The sequence below is a fragment of the Xyrauchen texanus genome, chromosome 11, assembly GCF_025860055.1.
Source record: "Xyrauchen texanus isolate HMW12.3.18 chromosome 11, RBS_HiC_50CHRs, whole genome shotgun sequence".
Taxonomy (NCBI): Eukaryota; Metazoa; Chordata; class Actinopteri; order Cypriniformes; family Catostomidae; genus Xyrauchen; species Xyrauchen texanus.
In genome coordinates, this window is record NC_068286.1 from 18,166,813 (window position 1) to 18,193,286 (window position 26,474).

The 26,474-nt window shown below is 39.9% G+C and overlaps 1 protein-coding gene across 3 annotated transcripts in view; it reads left to right on the forward strand.

Annotated features, from left to right (window-relative positions):
• The window catches only part of LOC127651141 (neuronal membrane glycoprotein M6-a), a 113,556-nt gene that overhangs the window by 82,959 nt on the left and 4,123 nt on the right, over nt 1–26,474 (forward strand). For 2 of the 3 annotated variants that reach the window (XM_052136840.1, XM_052136839.1), the window contains exons 2-6: nt 16,765–16,957; nt 18,461–18,617; nt 19,004–19,157; nt 20,375–20,451; nt 21,206–21,271. In XM_052136840.1, the coding sequence (XP_051992800.1) occupies nt 16,765–16,957; nt 18,461–18,617; nt 19,004–19,157; nt 20,375–20,451; nt 21,206–21,271 (647 nt within the window). Of the gene's footprint in view, nt 1–16,764; nt 16,958–18,460; nt 18,618–19,003; nt 19,158–20,374; nt 20,452–21,205; nt 21,272–25,962; nt 26,471–26,474 lie in introns of those variants that run through there. The other variant, XM_052136841.1, reaches the window with a different exon arrangement.

The following is a 26,474-nucleotide window of genomic DNA, read 5'->3' on the forward strand; positions in this document are numbered from 1 at the left end:
TATTGTAAAATGCAATTTGTGATCAAAGCTGAATTTTCAGCATCGTTACTGCAGTCTTCATTATCCCATGATCCTTCACAAATCATTAAATATGCCCATATTAGAGAATCATCATATTATAAAGTGCATTTTACTCATTTAACCTGAACACATATTTGCATGCACAAGCTTTGTTGATGATAATCTTCCATAATATCCTGGAGCTTTCTTGTCTGTGTATCGTTGCAAACACACAGAAAAATGTATGAAATGTGTTTAAATCAAACCTCACAGTTTGGGAGGAGGGGTGGGGGGGGGGTTGGGGCGTGTACATTTGCATTGATTGTCTCAGAACATTAGCTTAAGAATGGCGCGCTCTGCTGGTGGGTGGATCACATTAAAGATAATTAGATAGCCTAGTAAAAGCTGTACATCGCTTTGTTTCAAACAGATTGCATTGCAGGAGAATATTTTTTTTTAATTTGAATTGTTTTATTTAAAAGTAAATAACACGTATCGACCCCAGAGGGTTAAACTGTTATTTACACTGTCAAGCCGGTTCTCGCCTCCTGCCAAAGAACCGGAAAGGAGGAGGGATACGCCGTAGTAGAATTCTCACCACTACTATCCACCCCAATGAAGCGGCGTAACGGCCGCCGACCACAAGGGGAGAAGTGTGTTTTTATAGGGCTGAAAAAAATAGAAGGCATATATATATACATATTTATGAATGCTGGAAACACAGAAACATGCAGTACTATCTCATTAGATAATCTGGAGTTCTGACTTTTAAGTTGCACTGATTCCTGTGACACCTGACATCTGGCAGGTTGACTCAATCTCAACCACAGGTCATCTGGAGTGAATGAGATGAATAGAGGGGGGAGAAGGGGGCCTGAAGAAAATGTACTTCCATACAGCGTTAGCTCATCGACCCTTTACAGCATCAGAATATGCATTTAGTATACAAAATGCGATTCACTTTCCACTCAATTGTCACTGTGAAGTCTTGTTTGAAATATAAACCTGACTTTAGGGTTTTTGCTGTTATATTTGAACATTTACAGTAGTATCCAAGTTGTTTTATACTGTATGCCAAGTATTCCTTTGAAGCTCATTTATAGGTTATACAATTCAGTACCTGTAATATTGTTTTTAATACATACAATTACATCAAGTCCATCTAGGAACAGACAGATCATACATTTGGCAAGAGCTGCTCTTATACAGTGCAGTTCAGTGACTGGTGCAAAGCAGCTTGTTAAATATATTTCACCATTCATTTAATCTCATAGGGTGGCTCTGTTGAACCTTCCCTTATGGGGCTGTCCAATTAGCAATTTTAGTGTGAAACTAAGAAGAGCACAAAGCAATCAACACAAAGATGACTTGCTAATTCACAGGTTTTAATGAAAGCCTGCGACTTTTAGATGTCCTGCATGTCAATCCCAGGGGAATTAAGGGGCATGTGAAAAGGCTGCCTCAGGGTCTCATCTGCCTGCTGGCCTCACTGTACATTATTATTCTTATTGTGTGTGTTTAAGCTTTACCTCTGGACATCGACTGCATGTGATACTATGAGATATTCAGAGCTGGAGTCATACCATGCTATTTTCATGTTGATATTATTTTATTTAACATTAAAACTGAAATATTACTTGATTTGATGAAGATAAAAAAAACTCCTAGCTCTTTTCTGATACTACACACAAAACACTTTTACACTGGTAACAAACCACCACCAATTTGCAGCAAATTTTAACATAATTACTCAAGTGTTTATCTACTGTATTATTAATGTTTGTATTGTACTGTACATATCAAATTAAAAGGTGAAACTTGTGATATGGCTGAATCGAGTTCATGGAAGAATATCATTTTTATATTATAGTGCACAGCCTCAGTTGATAAGGCAAGTGAACACTACAACAGTGCGTCTATGCAATGCAAACAATAACACCTTAAACTAAAACCGTAAAACGAGGATTGAATAATGATGGCGATAAAAAGGTATACTTTATTAAACATGAAAATAATATGCTTAAATATGCAATATAACAATTACATGAAGTCAAGTCATACATGTACAAGTAAACATGTTACTAACAGTAACTTCACCAGACAATGTAGAGACCCCAACAGGTCAAAATTCTAATAATTTTTAGAGGCTTAATGTAGTGAATTGGGGAAAGGTAAGGACACTGGTTTGAACACTGATGGCTTATTTAATCAATCAATAGTGACAATTTGTTAATTGTTAACCAAAAAATCTTATGTAGTGCAGCATTAACATATTAAGACAAACCATTTTGCCTCAATAAATGTTTCAAACGTTGGTGGACTTGGAGACAACAGTGTCAGTGAAGAGCATGTTTGAAATTAAATATGAGTTATGTGTGAAGAAAACAAAGAAAATTCAACGTAAATCTTGTGAATTAAAAGAAGTAATTTCCAGTCAAGGTGATATGCAAAAGGTGTGAACATTTTATTTAATTGAATGTATTCAGGACACCTCTGGAGGCATTTTTTATAATTTTTTTGCACTTGCTCTCTGCACTGGTTTAGCACCTGATTCACTAAAGAAATTATGTGGGTCGGGCAACGGCGCAAACACGGCCACAAAAATCACTGCTTAATGCAGTTTTCATGTGCAGTTCTGATCTTCCGATTCTGAGCACTGGATATATGCCAGGTTCAAACACTCTTCTCTCTCATTTGAGGATTATTTAATTAATTACTGCTGATATGATTTGGTTGAAAATGTTCTCAAACATCTCTTTTAATTAAAATTAATTTCACCACCTATTTTCATTGGTGGTAATAGCGCAAAAGGAATGGCTATGACTTCATTTCAATACAGTTATTTTTCTTCTGTTATAGCATTAAAATCTACAAAGAATTGTAAATATAACACCAGTGTATTAGAACTAAATATCTACAATTCACTTCTTTTAATTTAATCTCATGAATAATATGAGTTTGGGTACACTGCTAAATTATGGTTACATTTGTATTACATGTCTTTTGTATTTCTTTTTTATTATTAACTGAAGTACCTTCTCTGTAAATCATTTAATGAGTGGTTATTAAATGCAAGCCTGTGGGCAATAGACACAATCTCGTTCACACGTGCACAGCCTGCTTCATTCCTCCAAATTCATACTTTGTGCAAAGATTAAGTTAATTTAGATGAATCCAATTTACAAACATTACTAAAACATGAAGAGTCTATATTCTGATTCAAGACCCCACAAGAGTGTTGTATTATTGGAAAGATGTTCAGTGATACTGTAATGAATATTGTTTTTCCCCAATACAATTGTCTCGGGTTACGTAGTGTAACCCTTGTTCCCTGAAAAAAGCGGAACGAGATGCTGCGTTGAGAAAAGTGCTTTGGGAACATCCTACGTGTGTGATCAGCTGTGAATATGTGTGTAACACGTCAATGAACATTGACCAGAATTTATAGCCTCAGTTGATGAAATCATTAGATTAGATGCATCTGTGGCCGGGCTATAAATAGATCACCAGCGTGTCGTCAGATTATTTTTCTGAAGAGCAGCCTTGGGCATACCAGTGCGGCAAAGAAGGTGCCCGCTTTTTTCAGGGAACAAGGGTTACACTACGTAACCCGAGACGTTCCCTTTACAAAAAGCTTCGCTATGATGCTGCGCCGAGAAATGCGCTTTGGGAACGAGAATACACATGCTGCCGCACTGTGGCTGTCCGGACCCCCTACGGTTGTGTAGAACGCTCACAAGAACACGAGAGGTCTCAGACATGAGCTTGAGATGTCGACTCAAGGACATAAGAGCCCGAGCTAGCATGAACATCCAAATTATAAAATCTGATGAATGTGTGCGGAGAGGACCAGCCTGCTGCATCACAAACTTGCTGCAGAGGGACCCCTCTAGCCAAGGCTTTAGAGGAGGCGACGCCTCTGGTAGAGTGAGCCCTTAAACCTACTTGCGAAGCTTGACCGCGTGCCTCGTAGGCCAGGGCAATAGCATCCCTCACCCAATGCGTCATATTCTGCTTGGTGGCGGCTGCCCCCCTGTTGCGGCCCCCATGGCAGATTAATAATTGTCCTGATTTATGCCACTGGCTAGTGCGGTGGACGTAAGTCTGAAGGGCACGGACTGGACAAAGTCTGTGAATCTCTCCTGCTCCGGCATTACAAACGGCGGGGAGCAGAAAGCTTCGAGAGTGACAGGATGTAAGTTCGAGAAAGGCACCTTAGGAAGGTTGTCAGGATGAGAGTGCAAAATTGCTTTAGCCATACCTGGGGCAAATTCTAAACAGGCCGGCAGAACAGAAAGAGCCTGTAGATCCCCAATCCTCTTTAGAGAGGTGATTGCCATAAGAAAGACCATCTTGAGAGTCAGAAGTCTATCAGATGCTGACTCTAGAGGTTCAAAGGGGGTCTCAACCAGACCCTCCAGGACTATCGCCAATTCCCATGAAGGAGTCCTGGTCCTAGCAGGAGGCCTCATTCGCATAGCCCCACGAATGAAGCGGTCGAGTAGAGGATGCCTCCCCAAGGGCACCCCGTCCATCAAGGTGTGGCAAGCCAAAATGGCAGCCACATAAACCCTGAGAGTAGCGGGGCATATGCCAGCTGACAGTTCTTCCTGCAGAAAGTACAGAACTGAAGCAATCTGGCAGTTAACTGTTCTGCATTATGAACTTTTAGTAGAGGGAAACGCATACAGGCGCATTCTGGGCCATGTATGCACCACCGCGTCCAGCCCCAGGGAGGCTGGGTGACTCAGGGAGAAGTAGATGAGACATTGCGCTATTTATAGAGGCAAAGAGGTCCTCTTCTGCCGTTTAAAATCTCACCCAGATTTGTTCTGTGGGAGGAGCACTAGCACTTAAAATGGTCTCGATAACCTCTGGTGAAAGCCCTGTGTCCCTCAGTTGGTCAAATCCGGGGATGAAATATTGTCCCCTGTGCCTGAGAAAGGAGGTCCTTCCTGTCCGGAAGACGTCCAGCTCTGCCTTGTGAAATCTCACCCAGATTTGTTTCACTACCTTGAGTGGAGTCTCCACTCCCCCGTTGATATCTTCTGTCTGGACAGTAAAACTGCTCCCAAATTCAGGCGTCCAGGGATTTAAACAGCCCTGAGCGACAGGAGCTTGCCCTGAGCCCAAAGGAGAATCCAACGTGCCAGAAAATTCCGCTGACGTGAACGTGGACCTCCTTGATGGTTTATATAAGAGACTGCCACTGTATTGTCCACCCGCACCAAGACATGTCAGCCTCTGGAGGAAGTATTTCAAGGCCAGAAATACAGCCATCAACTCGAGACAGTTAATGTGACAGTCGAGCTGATGACCCTCTCATTCCCCTTGAGCTGGATGACCACTTAAGACCGCTACCCCGCCCGTCAGGGAGGCGTCTGTCATTAGCAACCTGCGACGACAAGATGCACCTAGAGTGGGTCCCAAGGTAAGAAACCGGGGTCTGAACCACATAGAAAGGGAACGAAGTGCTCAGCGTGTAACCCTTATTTGCCTAAGGGGACTGGCCCTCAGGTGAAATCCCCTGGCTTTTAGCCACAGCTGAAATGGTCTCATGTGCAGAAGGTCCAAAGGGATCACCGTGGACGCAGACGCCATGAGACCTAGATTTGTTGATACTGATGAACAGTGCAACCTTGACCTAGCCTGACTTTGCTCAGGGAGTTCTGAATGGGAATGATCGCTTTTTTGATGTTGAGTCTCAGACCCAGAGAAACCAGATGAGCTAAGACAATATCCCTGAGCTGAACTACCAGTTCTTGGAACTGCGCTAGTATCAGTCAGTCGTCTATGTAATTCAGAATGCGGATGCCCCGGAGTCGCAAACGAGCCAGTGCTGCATCCATGCATTTCGTGAATGTGCAGGTTAATAGGGCTAGGCCGAAAGGAGGAATTCGATACTGGAAGGCTTCACCCCCGAAAGCAAACCTCAGGAACTTCCTGTGCTGTGGCAGAATTTCTAAATGAAGATATGTGTCCATGAGATCGATCGTGACCAGCCAAACGTGATGTTGGGCTTGTGACACGATCGTCTTTACAGTTAGCATCTTGGACTTAAACACCCTGACTGAGCAGTTCAAGCCTTGAAGATCTAAGGTCGGACGCAACCCCCCACCCTTCTTGGGAACCAGGAAGTATTTTCTGTAATAACCTGACTCTTTCTCTGGAAGGGGAATATGTTCTATGGCCCCTTAGACCAAGAGATTTTGCAGTTCTTTGCACAGTAGACATGCCTGCTCCGGTTTACGGTAGTGGGGACCATGCCGTTGAAACACGGAGGGTGGCAAGCGAATTTAATTATGTAGCGATTCTCTATTGTTCTTAGGACCCACATAGAAATACCTGGCAGAAGTTCCCACGCTGCCAGGTTATCTGAGATGGGTATTCATTTTGACACTTCCTGTTGAGGGGATGTCGAGTGTTCCACGTCCTGGACTAAGGCTGGAAGCAACAGGACACCCAACTTTTCGTTGGAAGCCTCTAAACTCTCGAAACACCAGAGGCGGCGGGAATGGAGAGGTTTCGTGGAGGTACCAGGAGGGCCGAAGTGGATGACACATGTGCCCCGTCCTGAGGGGGGCTACCCCCCAAAAAAACAATCAGGGTTTTTCCCTGATAGAAATGACTGCCCTGAGGTCTTGCTTTGGGGGCTGCTGAGGGCGATGAACCGGACCCCAGTCTTTACGAGAGGGAGTACAGTTCGCCATGCTTTGTTTTTGAGCCCCCGTCTAGAAGGACCGGGGTGGGGCTAGGTGGCCGATGGCCCCTCCCCCTGAGTGTGGCAAGGAAGGAATTGCCCTAAGGCTTCCTCGTGACTATTTTGCCTCCTGGAACCTGGTGATAACTATATTCATAGCATCACCAAATAAACCAGAAGGCGAAACCGGTGGGGAGAGTGGGTCTCTTTAGCGATGATGCCAAGCCAGGCGAGAGATAACCCACAAGTGTCTCTTCTACCGGCAGCATCACCGAATACCCCACGGCTTCAGCACCCACGATAGTTGAATATGTCAACGTCGAGGGCACATAGACACGGGAAGTATAAGGATTCCTCCATGAATGAGAATACTTGTTATGGAAGTTATAGAGAAATAGGAAGGGACTGATATAGCATTCCCTTCCCTTCTTTTATTTATTTATTTTGGCCACCAGACAGAAATTTGTCTTCTTGTTTGGAGCGTTTGGGGGGTCTGTTGTTAGCCGCTTTATTATTGTGCATGGCATGTACAGAGATTCAGCATCCCCCTCATGAACCGAAGAGGCACCGAGGCATGCTTCAGGCTTACGAGAAGGATCAGCTGGATCTGGGGAGAGAGCGAGGGAAAGGGACGAACCTGTCTCTCGCTCCTTAACCAGATCCATGAGAGAGCCCCATGAATGACGTGTGGGCGCTGACCTCGGAAGCAAGTGAGGCGAGCGCAAAGCATTTTGCCCGAAAGCAGATCGCAATGCTCGCACCCGCTACACTCCAATGCGAGAGCAGCATGCTCTACCCCCATACAAACAAAGCAAAACTGATGCGTGTCCCTCTCAGCCATTGAGCGTAAACAAAGGAACACGCATCGTTTGCTTCGACTTTCAGTCATTTTCTCTTTTTTTTTTTTAAGAAAGAAGAGAAAGGAGAATAAGTTCACTGCGCACTAACCAATTAACCAATTCTAACTCCTAACAGAGGAAAGAAAGTTTGACAGGCTTGTGAAACACACACACACACACACACACACACACACACACAGAATGGCTCTGAAGAAAAAGGATCTGACGACACGCTGGTGACGCATCTATTTATAGCCCGGCCACAGGTGCAACGAATGATTTCACCAACCAAGGCTATAAATTCTGGTCAATGTTCATTAACGTGTTACACACATATTCACTGCTGTTCACACACATAGGATGTTCCCAAAGTGCTTTTCTCAGCACAGCATCATGGTGAAGCTTTTTGTAAAGGGAACAGTAATATCTCCTGAACTGAATATGATTGTATTCATTAAAATGACAGGCAAGTAGAAAACCCTTGCCTGTGGACTGCAATAGAGAAGCATTTTTGAGCACCCTTTCCATAAAATTAAAGCATATGTGAGCACATTCTCATGATAATGCATGAGAATGTGTTCATTTATTAAATTAGTCACTCTTACTGCTACTTCTACATTATTACCTTGCTGGGTCCCCTACTTAAATGTTGGTGAAATGGCCTTCCAACTCAATCCGTGAAGCTGACTCACTCTCTATCTTCAAAAAAACGGCTAAAAACACATCTTTTCCAAAAGCACTTAACCAGTCTCTAAAAAAAATTATTTACAATTCTTGTTGCACGGAAATCTGTTTTGTATACTATTCTGATGATAGTGAAACTTTGTAGTATGGCACTTTTCGTACCAATGTCTCATTAAGATGATTCGCTTATGTTTTCCTCTTTTGTAAGTCGCTTTGGATAAAAACGTCTGCCAAATGAATAAATGTAAATGTAAATGTAAACAGGCAGTACAGGCTGGTGTCACTATTTAAGGCACATCCGAGCTAGGACCTTTACCAGGGTTTGAAAATTAGTTCGGTCCAGGTTGGTGTACCGAGAATTGTACTAAAATTACAATCATATTTTTACCAATGACGTTGTGAAACATCATGGCCTGTGTTCGCATATTTCACATATTTCATACTGTGGACTGTACTACAGATAGTGTATTAGTGTTATGTATACCTTGTCTTGTCTCACTGTTGCCCTTTGTTTGTCCTTTTTGTCACTTTTGTAGTTCCTTAGTTTTCACTTTTGTCACCCTTGTAGCTCCATAGTTTCCTTGTTAGCTGTCCTGTTCTCTGTTCATTGTTTTCACCTGCCCTCGTTAGTTTGCCATTGGTTTCTGTTTATTACCCTGTCATCTTGTTTGAGTTCTGTGTGTTCATTGGCTCCCATTTTCCCATGTTCATGTATTTTAACCCGGTTGTTTTCACTCCCCTCTGTCAATCGTTGAATGTTGTTAAGCCTGGTATGTGTTCCCTGCCCGAGTTCTCAGTTTTGTTTCATCGTGTTTAAATTTCCTGTTTTCCCATTGTGGGTTTTTCCTTTGTGTTTATTTGTTTGTTTGTTTAAATAAAGTTAAGCTGCATATAGATCCGCTCTCCTCGTCTGCCTTCGCTGCCTCATTCGTTACAATTAGTGTAGTGTGCTACTGTTTATGAACCATTCAGATTATGTCATGATGATTATCAGGGACAGATTAAGACTCCTTAGTGCCCCTGGGCATGAAGGTATAAAGTTTTCTTAAAGAAGATATGAGGAGTTTTATTTTTTCTTCAGTGACAATATTTTATATGTTTTCTAAAATCATACAATTGCTTGAATGAACCAAAATTGCAAAACTGTTACATATGAGAAAGCTTTCTTCTTCCAGAGAGCACTTGACCGCTCAGAAAAACCTAAATCCTCCATTGATCCGCATTCAAATCTCAGAAAGTTTTTGTATTTAATTGGAGGCATTTTTATACTGGATAGTAATTTGTAATTAAAAATGATAATTGCAATGATTCGTTCTTATGGATGGAATCCCACCACAGCAGTATTTGTACAATCATTTCTTAAACTCCATCATCCATCCAGTAATATTAAACAACCATGATCACCCATCCTATCCAGCGCTGAGAAAAGTGCCACTTGACAGCGGCGTATATGTGCTGCTTTAACAGCGGTCTCGACCTCTCAACAGTAAGTTACAACCGATTAATGAGATTAAAAACATTTTGAATAAATAGTGAACAAAACATTCAATGAGCTGCACTCTATCATGCACATGTCTGATATGAACTAACCTAATGCAATTAAATTCCATTATTAGAGTACATTATTGTTCATTACAGTGCAGTTCATTCTATTTACTGGTTGGTTGCACCTTTTAAACCTATACCATGGTAAGTCAAAGTAATCAGGATCTGTGTCCATGATGTGTTGTAAATGGCTCCCCCCAGGCAGCCCTGTGTGCTTGATTTAACAGTAATGGAGCAAAGGAGAAACTTCACAGGGAATAAACACAGGCTGCTCCCTGGTGGCTTTTGGTGGGGTGTCTGATTTCAGATATGTGTGGTTAGCAAAGAGCTCACTATTGGATGGGGCACTCTAAGTTGGTGTTGGTAAGTGTTATTATAGTGAAGGTACACCAATCATACAAAGCAAGAACAAAACATTGTTTTGCTGATGTCCCAGTCCTTATAACTAATGTTAGAAACAAGATAGGCTTCATTTGAAATCACTCACCTGTTCTCTTCTTCTCTTTTCTATATGTAGTGGATGCCACATACTTAGTTCATAACATCTTGAAGGAGTGAATGAAAATAAGTTGGCAAATAAGGACAACTCTGACATATAATGTACTTTATCCTGCATTTAGCCATGGACCAATAGCTATTATTAATGCAACCTTAGTTAATCAGTTAGTCAAGAAAGATCATTACTAATCGGTGTAATTTTGCAACATTTCAATTGCAAAATAAAGTTTTCACGAATAAAAAGGTGGCAAACAGAGCCTTTTTGAGCTTTTCTCCCCATTGGGTTATGAAGCAATTTTTGACCAAGCGTTTAGGTGTGTCAAATTTGTGTGGCTAATTAAAAAGTAATTGGTGTTTTTTGTAATCTACCAAGACTGGTCATGCCTCTCTAAACAGAGCAAATTGTTTCAAACCTGTTAGTGCAAATTGAGCAAACAAGAGATGGAATCTGTTAAACACACACACACACACACACACACACAGAGAGAGAGAGAGAGAGAGAGAGAGAGAGAGAGCGAGAGAGATCAAAGTAGAAGATAAAATCATGATTATGGGGAATACTTTATGTATGTTCATTGTTGAGTGCTCATTTGAAAATTCACTATATGTCAGGGTTGATGTACTGTGCATGTGCTGATAATGCCATAAATCTCACATACACAGATGTAATTCATCAACTCCTCCCTCTGTCTCTTTCTCTGGTTGGTCTGTGGTCACTCAGCATACCATTAGCAGCACATTGGGGAGCTGTTTCGTATTCCAGTCAGGCCGGCACCTGGCTGCGGCTAGCAGAGCCTTTCAGGGTTCTGGATCTGGGGAGCTTTTCTGAGTGATAGCTGCTGTTAAGCATTATATTTGAGTGATGGAAAGGGTGGTGCAATGTGCTGCTGTTGACATCCATTTATAAAGCCATTCTGTGGGTTAAATGTGATATGTTAAATGTTTTCAGTGATAAAATATTTACATCTATCCCAGCTTAATATGCAGAGACATATTAAGTAAACAAATTATTTGGCTGATTCCCTCAGAAAGTGTAAACATTGTGGTTCTGTGGAATTACTAAAATATGCTCTGTTTGTTTGAGCATCCCAACTATTCCAATGCAACTAATTTTATAAGGAATATTGTAGAGAGACACCATTTCTAAAAACAAAATCGTTCTGCCCTGTAGTTATCCTGATAGATTTGGTCCAGTCCTTGCTATGAAATTGGATTAAAGACAGTATGCAGATAGGGAATGAGACAGGTGTTCCAGTTGTAAACATACACTACTCCAAAAGTGCTGCTTGAGGATGAACCAATGGGTCATCTTGAATCTTTAAGTCATTAGGTCCCTACATTTATATATTTTGTTTAATGTTTATTATAAAGCATGAAATATGCAGTCTGTTCTCATGAACATAATGTGATTGTGGCAACATTGAATCAAAACGAAAGTACATTCCATGTTATATGTTTCACTGCAGTTCTTTCAGCGGGGGGGCACCAAAAGGGAGTGAACGGTGTTGTATTCAGACAAGGTTTTTAAGGTCAATTAAGGTTTTAATGAGTAAAACTTACCTTTCTAACCTAAAACTTTAACCTAAACCTAAACAATAGTGATCTTAAATCAAATGAGAGGTAGACACAAAACAGACATCTTACCTTTAAAAGAATAGTTCATCCCAAAATTCTCTCATCATTTACTCACCCTCATGCCATTCCAGATGTGTATGACTTACTTTCTTCTGCAGAACATAAATTAAGATTTTTTTAGAAGAATATTTCATCTCCTTTGGTCCATACAATGCAAGTGAATTGGTGCCAGAATTGTGAAGCTCAGAAAAAATCACATAAGTCAGCATAAAATTTATCCATAAGACTCCAGTGGTTAAGTAAATATATTTAATAAGCGAATTGATAGGTGTGGGTAAGAATACTGTCTTTAACAGATCACTTTCACATTCATCTTCTTGTCTTTTTGGTGATTCAAATTATTCATGCTTACCACCTCCTGCTGGGGCATCTGTTTCTCACCCACACCTATCATATCACTTCTGAAAATATGGATTAATACACTGGAGTCATATGGTTTACTTTTATGATGCCTTTATGTGATTTTTGGAGTGTCAACATTTTGGCACCAACTCACTTGCATTGTATGGGCCTACAGAGCTTTAATATTCTTCTAAAAAGAATTATTTGTATCCTGCAGAATAAAGAAGGTCATACACATTTGGGATGGCATGAGGGTGAGTAAATGATGCCTAAACCTAACCAATGGTGTCCTAAAAAAAGTGAAGCATCTCTTGTCACTTTTATGACACTGTTGTCTCATGAATCAGCTTGCGTGCTTGACTGATCTCGAACTACGTTCAAAGTCCAACACTCTATGAGGTGAGCTACCGCAAAATCTAATCACATTGAAATAAATGTGTAAATGTAGGTGAGTCTGTAATAACAGCTTTACAATTGATCATTTTTCTAATTATGTGAAAGAGTAAAGGTTTTTCAATATCATAAAATAGCATTGTGTGAGTAATATTGTGATACAATGTAGTGTCATGTTGTAGAGGAGGACCTTTGGATTGCTGGGATAGTCCTTAAAGACTGGTGAGTCCAGTTAGAGTGTAAGGGCTCAGAGAGTTGTGTGAGTGTGGTATTTTCTTTACATGTGTCTTTCAATAAGTAGATGCTTACAGCAACCCAGCTAGTGTGATTTAACAAGCAGGGAAGATGTATTGATATCTGTGATGTAAAATATGTTCCATCTACTGGTGAAGCAGGTAAGATTAATTAAAGGGTAATGACTTTCCTACAGTTGTGCTTTTGATTTTTGTGAAAGTGAATAAAATGCATAGTAAAGTAAATAGATTACCATTTTAATGGTTTCTGATTCAGATCTTCTGGACCAGCTGGCAGAAAGTGGGTTCAGCTGATATACTACTGAGCCCATGAAGCTATTCATGTCTGTGAGAAGCAATTCTTTATGACTTTTATTCTCACTATTCTAAACTTTAAATAGTCTGTATATATAGTCAGTATATATATATTGTCTTTTATATTTACACCCTGTCTATAGTGCTTCATTTATTATTTGTGATGCAGTAAAGAGTTTTATTAAATTGTATTGAGCTTTGTTTTGGACTGTCTGTCAGTGGTGTCACTTAATGGTATTGGGCATTGGGCTCATCTTGAGGACTCCAGTTAAAATCAAGCCATACAGAATTAGGGTGATCATACTTCCTCTTTTTCCCAGACATGTCCTCTTTGTCGGACCATCAAAAAGCATCTGGCTGGGATTTCTAAATTTACGGAAATTCGGCTTTAGTTGCATTATAATGTGCATCTGGTCTAATAATTCATTGTGTGTACGTGCATATTTGCATTGCTTTAACCCCTCTTTGCAAGTCCCGACTTCTCGCACACCATTGGTCGATTATAAGAGGCTTGCAGCAACTATTGGCCAAATTCCTGCTTTTCACGAAGATGCGAAGCGCTGTTGTGTTCGGCATCAAACAGTTGCTTGACAGCAGCAGCAAATGACAGCTTAGTGGAAACAATGCCCAAATGAAAGTGAAAATTTACAGAAGATTTGCACAAAAAAATCCCCATGCTTTCGTCCAGTTCGAGATCCGTGGGAAGCAGAATGTATGACATATAAACTGGCACTTATGTGTCAGGTGCTAATAAAGGTGCAATTGTGTTAGAAGCACACATTAGCTCTGCAAAGCATAAAGGGTCAGCAAAAGGTGAAAGTTCATCAGGTAAATTAACTGACTAATTTTTGCGACCAGGTAAAATTGTTATCACATTGCTTCATTTTCCATGGCCATTCAAAATAATAGTAATAGTAAATGAAAGTACACACATGGCATCAAATATATTTTTTTAGTACATGGACATTCAAAAGAATGTTGAACATTTGTATTTATATATATATATATGTTATGCTAATAGAGTGTCTTTTTCATTGTATTAAAGTTTGCATTCATAGTAACACTGTTTTAAACCCTATTATTCCACCCCACCTCAGTCCCTTTTAGTTCATCATAAAAATTCATTTTTATAACCTACAATGAACTGTAAAGTTTGGTTCGTGGAGAGGCATAATCACCTACTTCTCATTATTCCTTTACTATTTCTGTTCTGCATAATTAAAAACAGTGAAGACTTTGAGCAGTACCTTATTTGCGACAAAGACAAGTTTCACTCTTGTAACTGAGCTTGATGGTTCACTTTAAATTGCAGACAATAAATGGACAGACTTCCCTCCTGTGGGCAGCTATAATGATAAAAACACTTTCCACTGCTTTTGAATGAGAAAGAACTGAAAGTACCACCCAGCCACAATGGGGTATTATTTGCTGAAGAAATCATTGACCTTAGGACAGAGAAAGATTTAGCTAATTTGGATCAATTTAATGTAGTAGTGGACTGTTTTTCAATGGCTGATGTTGACACCTACGGTATATGTAGAGAGCAGGTAGCAGATAAAATGCTGAAAACTGTATACATAATACAATTTAATGACAGTAAATGAGATGTGCAATGAATGAAAGGAAATAAACACTTATGTGATATAAATTACATATTAAATATTTACTCAAAAACATATAACGAAAAAGAACATTTTAAACAGAAACTAAAACTTTTATTTACATATTGACATGGCTGTCTGTAGATTTATAGCTGATGCTGATAATCTCAAATGGCCAAATATTATCATCAATATTATTATTATTATTTTTAAATATTAATCAACTTGGTTGATATATCTGTCTGTCACTAGAACAATCCTTTCTGTAAGAGCTTTGATTGATCTTACACAAGAGCATTTTTACTTACCTACTTTCAATTTTTGTCAATTTTATAGATTTCCTGATGAAACCTGCTAGTGACATGAGGAGGGATGGACTTAATGAGCTAGATGTAGGCTTGTGTTTTCCACTGACAGTGTATCCCTGCAGAGTATTGATCTCAAGTCTCATCCCACTGAGATCAAAGCCACATATTCTTTGGCTTCCTCATTAATCTGTTTCAGTACTCCCAAGACTCACTGCATCCTAAGCACACCTCATAGATATCAGTCTGCTGCTGTTTATTGGCATGATAAATAAGTTTCTCTCCTGCCCGAATATTTATACTAAAACATACTCTTGGCTGTTCAAGTGTACAATAATGTCCCTAAGGGATATCATTTGTTTTTTTCTGGTTTAGAACAGACCTTAAAGGTGTCTAAATAATTTGCCACACCCTTTATTTGTTTTTCTGGACAAATCGATTGAATTAATTGAGTTTATTTACATTTTCTTTATTTTATTTTATTTTATTATTGTTTGATTAAAAGATAATTAACAATAATGTCCTGTACATGTATGTATGAGATAAATCACACCATATGAAATATTTGAGCACTGATTGAGTGACCAGTAGGCTATACTGTTTTTTTTTATCTTGTTTTAATCTGTGCATTCCTCTATATTCAGTCAGGCACACATAATACATGTTTTGAGTAACACACTCTTGCTCTCCAGAGCATTTATACAGTACTCTCAAGGTGTAATGGAGGTGTTAGTCTGTTTTCCCTGTGACAGCACGGGACACTGCTAAAATACATATTAATACGAATACATGTGAATACATATTTTCCACACTCCTGTAAACAGCAGGGTCTGGGGCACAGGTACAAGAAGGACTTAAAAGACATGTAGATACAATGCCATTGCACCAACAGCAACTGAGCAAAAAGGTGCTCAGTGGGAAGATAGAATGTGAGCTCAAGAACCATAAGAATTCAGCTTGAGCTGTATGTTCTGTATTGAGTCATGTTATTTTTATATTGTGTTATTTATATATTGTGTTTTTTTCTGCAGACCCTAGATAGAAAACAGTTTGTCAAAGCTAATGGGGATCCAAATAAAGAATAAAGCATCATCTTAAATGTTATTGTACATACTTCATTATGCAACTATTGTTACTGGCTGTTATACTAGACTGATCACACTGGGATTTCAGTGAAAGGAGGTTGCAAGTTCTGCTGCTGAAAACGGTCTGTGCTTACCAAAATTCAAAACACTGCTCCATGTTGCTAAAGATGGAAGTGTTGCTGAGGTGAAATGTCCACAGGGTGGCACAAAATGCAAGATGTATTATTAGTTGTAAAAAAATAAAAATATTTACAGTCAACAGGAAAGTCTACAAACCTCAAACTTAAACATAACCATCAGCTCTATAAAACTGTCATTTTGGAGCTAAAATGCTACCTCTGAATTCCACTCACCATTATTTATGTGAATGTGATTACTTCCTGGTTTCCAAGGGACCAGAACCCATGTCTTGGAGACCAGTAGTGCCAGAGGGAAAGGTGATCACGTATTTGAATTGATGCAATTGATTGATTTCAGGGTACATGAACATTCTGAAGCAGCACATCGAATTTCTGTACATCGTGATCATGTTGGTTATATTACTGCTGTTGTAGCACTTGAATGGATGTACTCTTATTCTTGCTCTCAGGGTGCTCTGAATGCTGCCTTAAATGCCTGAGTGGGATCCCCTATGCCTCTCTGATCGCCACAATTCTGCTTTATGCTGGAGTGGCGCTGTTCTGCGGCTGTGGTCATGAGGCTCTCTCTGGTACTGTCACCATCTTGCAGACTTACTTTAATGTTGCACGGTCACCTATTGATGCTATGGATGTCTTTACCATGTGAGTATCATAAAACCAAAGTGAATTAAGAAATGCACATACTGTACATAAAAATGTACACAAAATATACATATTTGTTGTCTGTTGAGTCTAATTTCTGTTACATGTTTTGGTAGTACATTGCTTTGAAGTTAAATGCATTTAAATCAGTTTCTTTTACTAGTCCGTTTTTCTTTTACTAGTCCATAGTTTCTTTTATATAACTAAAGGCTGGTTCACACTGTCTCAACAAATGGCAACTTCCAGTGTTTTTTTTCTTTTTTTAGAATAATGTTAACTGATCAGAGTTGTTACCAAACATTCTTCATACTGATCTCACTGTGACTTTGGCAACAGTAGATCAAAAGTTCTGCTGCTAAAATTGGTCTGTGTTTCCGAAATTTGAACCACTGTGACCCAGTGGTGGAAGCAGGAAGTGTTCAATGTATGGGCACACGTGGTGTCCACAGAGTAGCACCAAAAGCGAGGTGTTGTTGTTGTTGTTGTTGTTTTTTGTAAATAAATGCATATTTTACTAACCCTACCCCCTAACCCAAAGCAACCCTAAAATGAACTGTCATTGTACTAAAAATGTAGTTTTAGAGCAAAAATGCAACCTCAAAAGTCATGCTCGCCATTTTTTATGTAAAAAATATTCATCCCTGGTTTCCATGGGACCAAAACCCATGTCTCAGAGATTGCTCCTGCAATGTGCTATCAGTAGCACCAGAGGGAAAGGTGATCATGTTTGAAGTAATGCAAAAATGTTTGATTGGGCATACAGCTTTATGTTTATTTCATATTTAATGCTTTATGTTGCATTCTAAATTGAACAGCCAACTTAAGATTTCTTGAAATGTTGCCATTTTTTGCTGGGCAGTGTGAACCAGCTTTAAGACCTATTACCCAAACTTTTAATGAATTAATTTAATGAACACTGGTACCTGGCATAATTCAGCCTGTATTATGTTCCTGCAGCAGGTGTTCTCTAGGAATGTACATTAGGAGCACTTTTCCCTGACACAGTGATATACACACAAACAAACACTTTTGCCAAGGCAGATTTTTCTGAGCTGCCTTGTTAGGTTCGGGCATCAGTCCCACTGAGAGAATTAAGTGTTCTGAGATCATCAGAGCACACCTGCGTACCGGAACTCCAATGGTGAGAAGGAGAGCAGGACCAAAGAGATAGTAGTGGGTGGTGGAAAGAATAGTGGCAGTGCTTGGATTAGCATAACCTGGGGTTTTCAACCATTTTATCTGCAAATACTTTAAATAAGGCTTTGAAATGAGAAAATCAGACAAATGCATAGCTGTAAAGGACCTGTATAGCTACAGTGCTAATAAAATGAATTTAATCTTAATGTAAAAAGTTCAGTGAAAGAAGGTGTCACAAGATGATGTACATCGATATGTACTGTAGCTCTCTACTTTCATGTTAAATTTCCATTGTGTGCAAGAAAAGAACATATACCCATTTTATAAAGAAAAGACAAATATAAGCTTATTGTTGATGATCCTTAGGATTGACATCTTTAAATATGTGATCTATGGAGTGGCAGCAGCCTTCTTTGTCTATGGTATTCTGCTGATGGTGGAAGGCTTTTTCACCACTGGGGCCATCCGGGATCTGTATGGGGATTTTAAGATCACCACCTGCGGACGTTGTGTTAGTGCTTGGGTAAGATCAACCACCCTTTTAAAAGGACTAATAATGCTTGAGCGGAGGACTTGGTATGTTAACATGATGCAAAAATACTGTCTGGTTTTATGCTGAAATGCAATTAAATTTTGACAGATAATGATAGCTGATGATTATTTTTATAGCCAATAACAGATATGATGGCAGATATTATAAATCTATTCTGTTTTGCCTAAAAAATAAATAAAAATACCTTTCACTCTAAGGAAAATCTAAATGTGTTTAATGTACAGCAGAAGGTGTTTGAAACCTGGTATATAAAAAGTTAAACTGAAAAAAATATAATTTAGTAAATTAAATAAATACAGTATCTGGTTATGGTCTGATCCCTCGTTAATGAGTCTGTCTCTCTGTCTTTTCTCCAGTTCATCATGCTTACGTATATCTTTACGTTGGCTTGGCTGGGGGTAACAGCCTTTACCTCCCTGCCAGTCTTCATGTATTTCAACATCTGGAACACCTGTCAGAACACTGCACTGGTGGATAGTTCCAGCCAGTGCTTCGATCTACGCCAGTTTGGTGTGTAAACTTTTTATTTCAACACCTCTGGAGGAGACATGTTTTCTATGTAATTCTCATGTTTTTGTGCATGCTGCTCTAAGCAAAATGTTTTTCCAAAATTTAATTTAGTTTGTGAATGTGAACGCTGCCTAGAGACCTATTTTTCTTTACCTATTTTGGCATATCTGGATTACTAACTGTGAAAGCTCTCATTGGCTAAAATTATATATATATATATATTTTTAAATCCTTAACCTAGTATCCTTTCTCAGTCAGGCATAATGGTATTTTTATTTCTTTTTATTTTCAATTCTGTAATATTTAACATTTATAAGAGAAATGTTATAAATGTCATTTTGGCATAAATGTTTTTATGTTGATCTTTTTTCATGGTTTAGAGCATAAGCTACTTAGTATGACAGGCTACATGTACAGTATTACCCACCAACTTCCAAGGAGAGAACATTGCTAAATAGCTCATTTATTTTAAGAACTGTGAATATTGAAAACAAACATAGAATAATTGAATCCTTAAAAATACCCCCAAAATGTCTTCAAAAAGCTAAACAACTTATTGGCATGTATAAACACTATTGTTACATCATTAAACATCTAGTTTAAATTCTGGAACACAAATTGAAAACACACATTGAACCATATTTTGGTATTATCACTGTTGGAACAAAGTGCGTTTTGACATTTAAATGCAATACAATAATTTATTAATAGTATTATAAGGACAGGTATGCCATTTTTAAATCACCATGTTTGACATTATTGAAAACCATAATATAATTGTAAAAAATTGCTTGAACCAAGCATAACTACTACATAAACTCTATTATTACACCATTAAAAATGGTTTACATTCTACAACACCACAACATTGAACCACAATGTGGTATCATTACTACTGGAATACAAAGCTTCTTTGTGACATTTAAATGCATAAATTGCATTTATTAACAGTAGTATAACATTGTCAAGGACAATTATGACATAGTTACATCGCTATGCACTGGACTCCATTATGGCTGTTTAGTTAAAAATTCCTTATTACTACATAATGCCATTAAATACCCAACTCTGTTTTTACATACATTATCTAATCACCATTATGGCATAGCTAACACGATCATTACACTATGCATTATTAATCAGCACACAAGAAATCCTTGATATATCCCACTGCTGTGAATTTACACACCTCTTTTCACGGTTCATTTGAATTGCAGGAATTGTGTCCATTGGTGAGGAGAAAAGACTGTGCACTGCTTCTGAGAACTTCATCAAGATGTGTGAATCTAATGAGGTCTGTTTTATCCTGATGGCCTTCATGTAAATTAATTTCAGTCAATGACCTATGCCATATACAAGATATATAAATATATAACAGTTAAATAACAGTAATATTTATTTGAAACATCATGCAGCTTCTTTAATGGGCAGTGCCACAAATTATGTGTCAGTATAATTAGAGTTCATCCTAACAGGAATTGATCAATTCAATGTAAAATGTAAAGTAACTGCTGTTGATGTGCAGTACTAGTATAACACAGATTCAGGCTGAGGATTGGGGCAGGCAGCAAACAGCAATAGAAATATTCCAGGCAAACACAATGGTAGGCAGGCAGCAAAGATTCGTACAGAGGTAATTCAAGGCAGAGCCAAACACAGGCAGAACAACACAGGACATAATAACACTCAGAAATGTAGCTGGTGCAAACAAGACTCCACAAAGAGTGAACACACCAGGCTTAAATAGTCTAAGTGATATGGAACAGGTGTGCAGTAAATCAGTCCAGGTATGTGGGAACTTCGGAAATGTAGTCCAATGTTAATACTCAGGCGAGTGAGACCTCCGGTGGCCGATTGAGGAATCTTCACCGGCGTTCGTGACAGCAAGACAAGCTAGAAAAAAAACCTTTATGGTTTCACTATAGCTGTTTTTGATATTATATTAGAGCATTTTGAGATCTAGATTTATTTGGATATATTTACTAGAATACAATGTATTTGCCAGATGACTTGTCAGAGAAAAACTTCTTTTTTGTCTCTTCCTCCAGCTGGACCTGACTTTCCACTTGTTTGTCTGTGCACTTGCGGGGGCTGGAGCAGCCGTCATTTCCATGGTGAGCTTTTCCACATTTTGCTTCCTTCTGTATTTCTCTCTCTCTCTCTCTCTCTCTCTCTCTCTCTCTCTCTCTCTCTCTCTCTCTCTCTCTCTCTCCTGCCACTTCTCTCTCTTTTTGTCATTGCATAACATTTGCCTGAATGTAAATGTCCTTTTAAGATAAGAAAAAAGGAGACAGGAGATTGATTTATCAACACTTTAATCCTGTAACTATAGTTATATGTGTGAAAAAGGGCTATGTGAAACCTAAGGACATCACGTATGTTATAGAAATCAGGGACTCATTTAGTATTGCTGTGCATAAGGAAAGATAGAGTGGACTTGTCTAGAATGCAATAAACATACAAGGTCTCTTGTAAAAGAGTGACTGAGCAAAGAGAGGAAGAGACAGTTTGACAGAGAGAGGGAAAATAACACTCACCAATGAAAACACAGGAGGTGTTGTTGCCCTGGAAACAGAAGAGGAGTGGGAATGAAGGAGGCAAGCTTGTTTGGAACCGCAATAAGTGATTGTGAGACACCATTTTCTGTGAGGCAGCTTTTTCCACTCGTTGGTTTGAACCTGAGATGGCCCCCTTTCTTAAGTTATTGTCAGAGTTTACATACAAGGTAAATTAAGCAATAGCATCAAATATAGTTGATGGAGTCACAAGGCGTTGCACTTTATTGGTGTTCTCTTCTGTACAAGCTCACTTTTGGTGGAAGGCAACAGACTGGCCTCATTTGTGCGAGTTAATTACATTCCATGCGGTTTGCAAATGAGAAAACAGCTTGGACATTAAACACTTAGGAACAATGAGGCTGTAGAATTCGATCATAATTTGTGCTCTTTTGATTAAATAATTACATCATGCCTTTTGGAGAGAATAGTGTTGCAGACTTGCAGTTTGCTGATTTGTGTAGCAATCATGCCACCCACTGGTCTACAGATAACGTTTTAAAAATGTTAATCCCTTTTCACTACTGGAGCCTGTTTTGGCCTGGAGTTGAATTAATTTTACCATATCATTTCCTGTGATATACAATTTAAATACCCAAATTTTATCCTCCATTTGTTGACATTTCCATTTGAACAGAAAGTTTGGGTGGGACATATCAAAGGGCATGTTACTTGTTGTTGTTGTTCTTTTTTAATAGCCAATAGGTTTAATTATATTCCAGCCATGAAACATGATTTGTTTTATGCTTCTCAGTTGCAGGCGGTATTAGAGTGATGGACATTCTCATTTTAGAATGCATCTGATTGGACAAAAATCTGTGTAGCACAAGATCAGTCATTAATATTTTTGGTAAATTTTCCCTGAAGCGAAAGGCTGTACATTTAAAAAATGCGTATATCTGCTAAAGGTTAATTTTGACAACTTTTAGGAATACTCTATCGCAGGGGATTTCAAACTTGTTAATGCTAAGGACCCCCAAATATGATGATCCAATTGTGAAGGACACCCTTCCTAATATATATTAAAGGCAGCTTTATATTTTCATATATAAAGATTAGGGCTGCAACGGTATATGTATCCGCACTGAACCGAAAGGATACAGAGCCTTCGGTACAGTACACAAAGTCACACGAATGATTGCATACCTTAACATGCTGCAAATACACATCAGGTATCGCTCTGAGGAGCCGAGCCAAAGACCCGGCGCTTACAGCAGATGGTTCAGTATTGTGGCTGGTGGGATACAACGTCTCGTTCCCTCCATCAGGGAATGGAGGTTAAGTCAGTAACAGAGACGTTCCCCGTCTGTCACTCACTCAACGTTGTGTCGATGAGTTGACACTAGGGGTCCCCATGGAAAACGCCACAGAGCTGAACCGAGTTACGCAGACTGGCGGTGCGAGACAGGCAAATATCTGTGTGCCTCGTAGCCAGCGCAGCAAGCCGTCGCATAACTACCCCCAACACACTGGCAGGCATGAAGCGGTCCCCTGCACTTAGGGGAACGGCTAACTGCTCAGAAGTATATGGACTGGCTGGCCCAGCTGGGGCCTTCTCTCTATTATTCTCCCCTGTAAAAGGAACAAAATCGTTCAGCTGGGGGCCAAATATATGGTCCAAGCTGGGGGGTGTCCCTCCAAAGAGGAGGACACCGCGGAGACCACACCCGGCAGAGAGGGGGGGGGGGTTAGGAGGAATACACACACGGTCTTACCGTTTAGCAGTGGAAGCGCATCGTGTGGAACAGCGTCATGGTAGACCCTACCCAAAGGGGGGGAGTGGTTACTACAAACACGGCGACCCAGGGCAGAGGGCCCTCTGTCCAAGGAAGACGCGGTTTACCAGTAGGGAAACCATTTTGCAGGATATACATCACACGGGGTTTCCGAAGGGGACAACCAGCACATGTGGAGCACTTACCTCAGTACGGGGGCCTAGTGACGTCCGTACCGGGGCGTCAGCGAGCCTCTCCGAAGACTCAACGGCCGTTAGGCTAGGGAGGAAGAACGTCCAGGATTCACACTTCCTGTGAACGCAACTGGGAAAAGAGCATACGTCTTCACCTCAAGGGAGGGGAAAGGCACTATGCACAAGCGATACACCCAGCCAGCTGACCCGAACTTTCCTGTCTGCATCACCTGATAACACACGGGACAAAACTGTCTCAACCCTGAGGTTATAGAACCTTGCAAAGGTGTTAGGTGTTGCCCAACCCGCGGCTCTACATATGTCTGCTAGAGAGGCGCCATGGGACAATGCCCATGAAGCCGCAACGCCCCTGGTAGAATGGGCTCATAGGCCAGCAGGGGGCGGGACGTGCTTGGCGTGGTATGCCATCATGATGGCATCGACGACCCAGTGGGCGATCCTCTGTTTGGAGACAGCGCTTCCCTTCCACTGTCCACCGAAGCAAACAAAGCTGCTCGGAGCTTCTAAAGCTCTGTGTGTGGTCCAAGTAGATGCGAAGAGCACGCACCAGACACAGCAACGCCAAGGTTGGGTCTGCCTCCTCCTGGGGCAGCGCTTGCAGGTTCACCACTTGATCCCTAAAAGAGGACCGCTGGAAAGCGCCGTAAAACCAACAGCTTGTAGAGATGAATGAACAGCAGAGGAATTCAGCTCTGTGACTGCTCTCTCGGCTCCGAAGAAGATATCTGATGTGTATTTGCAGCGTCACTCCTTTTATAGCCGTATGTCCGGGGGAGTGGCATGCAAATTACACACGCCAATTCTCATTGGCCTTTTCTCAAAATCAGAGATGTCTGGGCTCCGCAGGAGCGACCCCTAGTGTCAACTCATTGACACAACGTTGATTGAGTGACAGACGGGGAACCAATATTAAAACAGCATATAATGAACAACACAAACTGCGTAGAACTAAAATGAAAAAAGATTGCGGAGCAACATGGGACCGCACGGAACCAAAACTTAACAGAAAAGAGTGCCATACCATTCACTAGAAACTGAAGATCACATATATGCATGTAAAGTTTATACTATATAGCTCACTAGCTATTATTTCCCAACTGTGATGGAACAAAAATAATATTAATATGTTGGACTTAAATAAGCCAGATATTGAAGACCCATCGCCGTCTCTAAATTCTGTTGTTTGGAAGCATTATGGTTTAGCATAAACTACAGTAATACTGGGCAACGTGTAGTGAACAGGACGAAGGCTGTGTGTCGGCTCTGTTTTACCGAAGTCGGGTATGTCAGGAACCACATCTAACATGATGACTCATTTGCGATGACATCATCCACATGTGACTCTTTATGGGAGCAAATCATAAATGGCCTGTGCAAGTTAGTCTTGCCAAGGCATTCAACAGCCACTCGCTGCAAGCTCAGACAGAGATTAAGTGATAATGCCATATGAGTATTTATAGCTGCAGATAATTTTTTTCCTAATTAAAAAAACTTTTTTTATAAGGTTATCATATCAGTAACCTTATAAAAAGCTGTTTTATTCTACAAGGAGTGGATCCCCTCATGGTGCGGCCATGTTAAGATCACATGACCAGCCGAATTGACTTGCTTAATCTTAGTACACGCCCTGTTATTAGACACTTTCACTCATAGGTTAAATTTATCATGGCTGACTTTGAGTAGTGCATTTCTACAATGGCATCGGCATCTGAAAACTGTTGTTTTTGAATGATGCTGCATCCACACCACTTGGTGTCAGCACAAGACCAAGAAAACATGCATAAAAATCGCACAATGCACCTTTAATTTTGTTGCAATTATTATAATTAATAATAATTTATATAATTAATTATAAATAAGGGCAATGTCTGATAGGATGTGCTGCTTGTCAGCATAATGTGACCGATCCTAGGGTACCATAACTCTCCGAAACAATCTGCCAACTTCCCATGCGATCATGTTGCTTTTAATGCAATAGAATAAACCTTAAGAAAAACATTTCAAACTCAAATCAAATGTATTTGTGAATGAAACAATAATAATGTAATATTCCATAAATGTTTACTTTTAAACACATTGGGGGTCCACAGTTTGAAAACTCCTGATCTAGCATATAGATCACTTCAAAGCTAGTGGACATGGACTTATGTCCACAAAATCCAATTTGGGAAAAGAAAATGTCATGTGCATAACTAAAAAGCTTATATATGGAATATTCCTGGATGACCTGATACATTCAGCATTAGAGTTTTAGAGTGGCAGCATGTAACCCTCCTTTCTCTTTTTTGCTGTTTGTTCAATTATATGGCTACTGTGATAGGTGGTGTCAGTGTCTGTCCTCATCCATAACCACGTCACTCTGACGTCTAAGAACTCGGGGAGGTACAGAACGCGCTTCTGAAGCCAGCTCCAGTCTGGGGCGGTCCTCCCCTCCTCCCAACACATGCTCTCCATTCGCCTGGGGCCTATCATCATCACCCAAAAAAGCACTTTGTGGTTGTTGCACTTTCATAATGACGTCCCCTAATTGGCTTGATTAAAATGACACCCAGTCTCTTCCAATATAAATAGTTTTTTTTTCAGTTCCTCTCCTTCATAATCAGCTACTTTGCCCCTTACAACCAAGTTAACCCTCCAGTTCTGAACAATAACAAATATAATATTAAACTGGAGCCATTCGTCGCATTGACTGACAGGGGAAATAACTGAACGCAGTCTAAGTTTGGGCAGTTTCTATAACTAAATGCCCTCCCCGTAATCTCCAGAGTAATCCTGTACCTCTGTTTATGTAAAGATGTATCACAACACTAACCCCAACCCTCCCCTCTAACC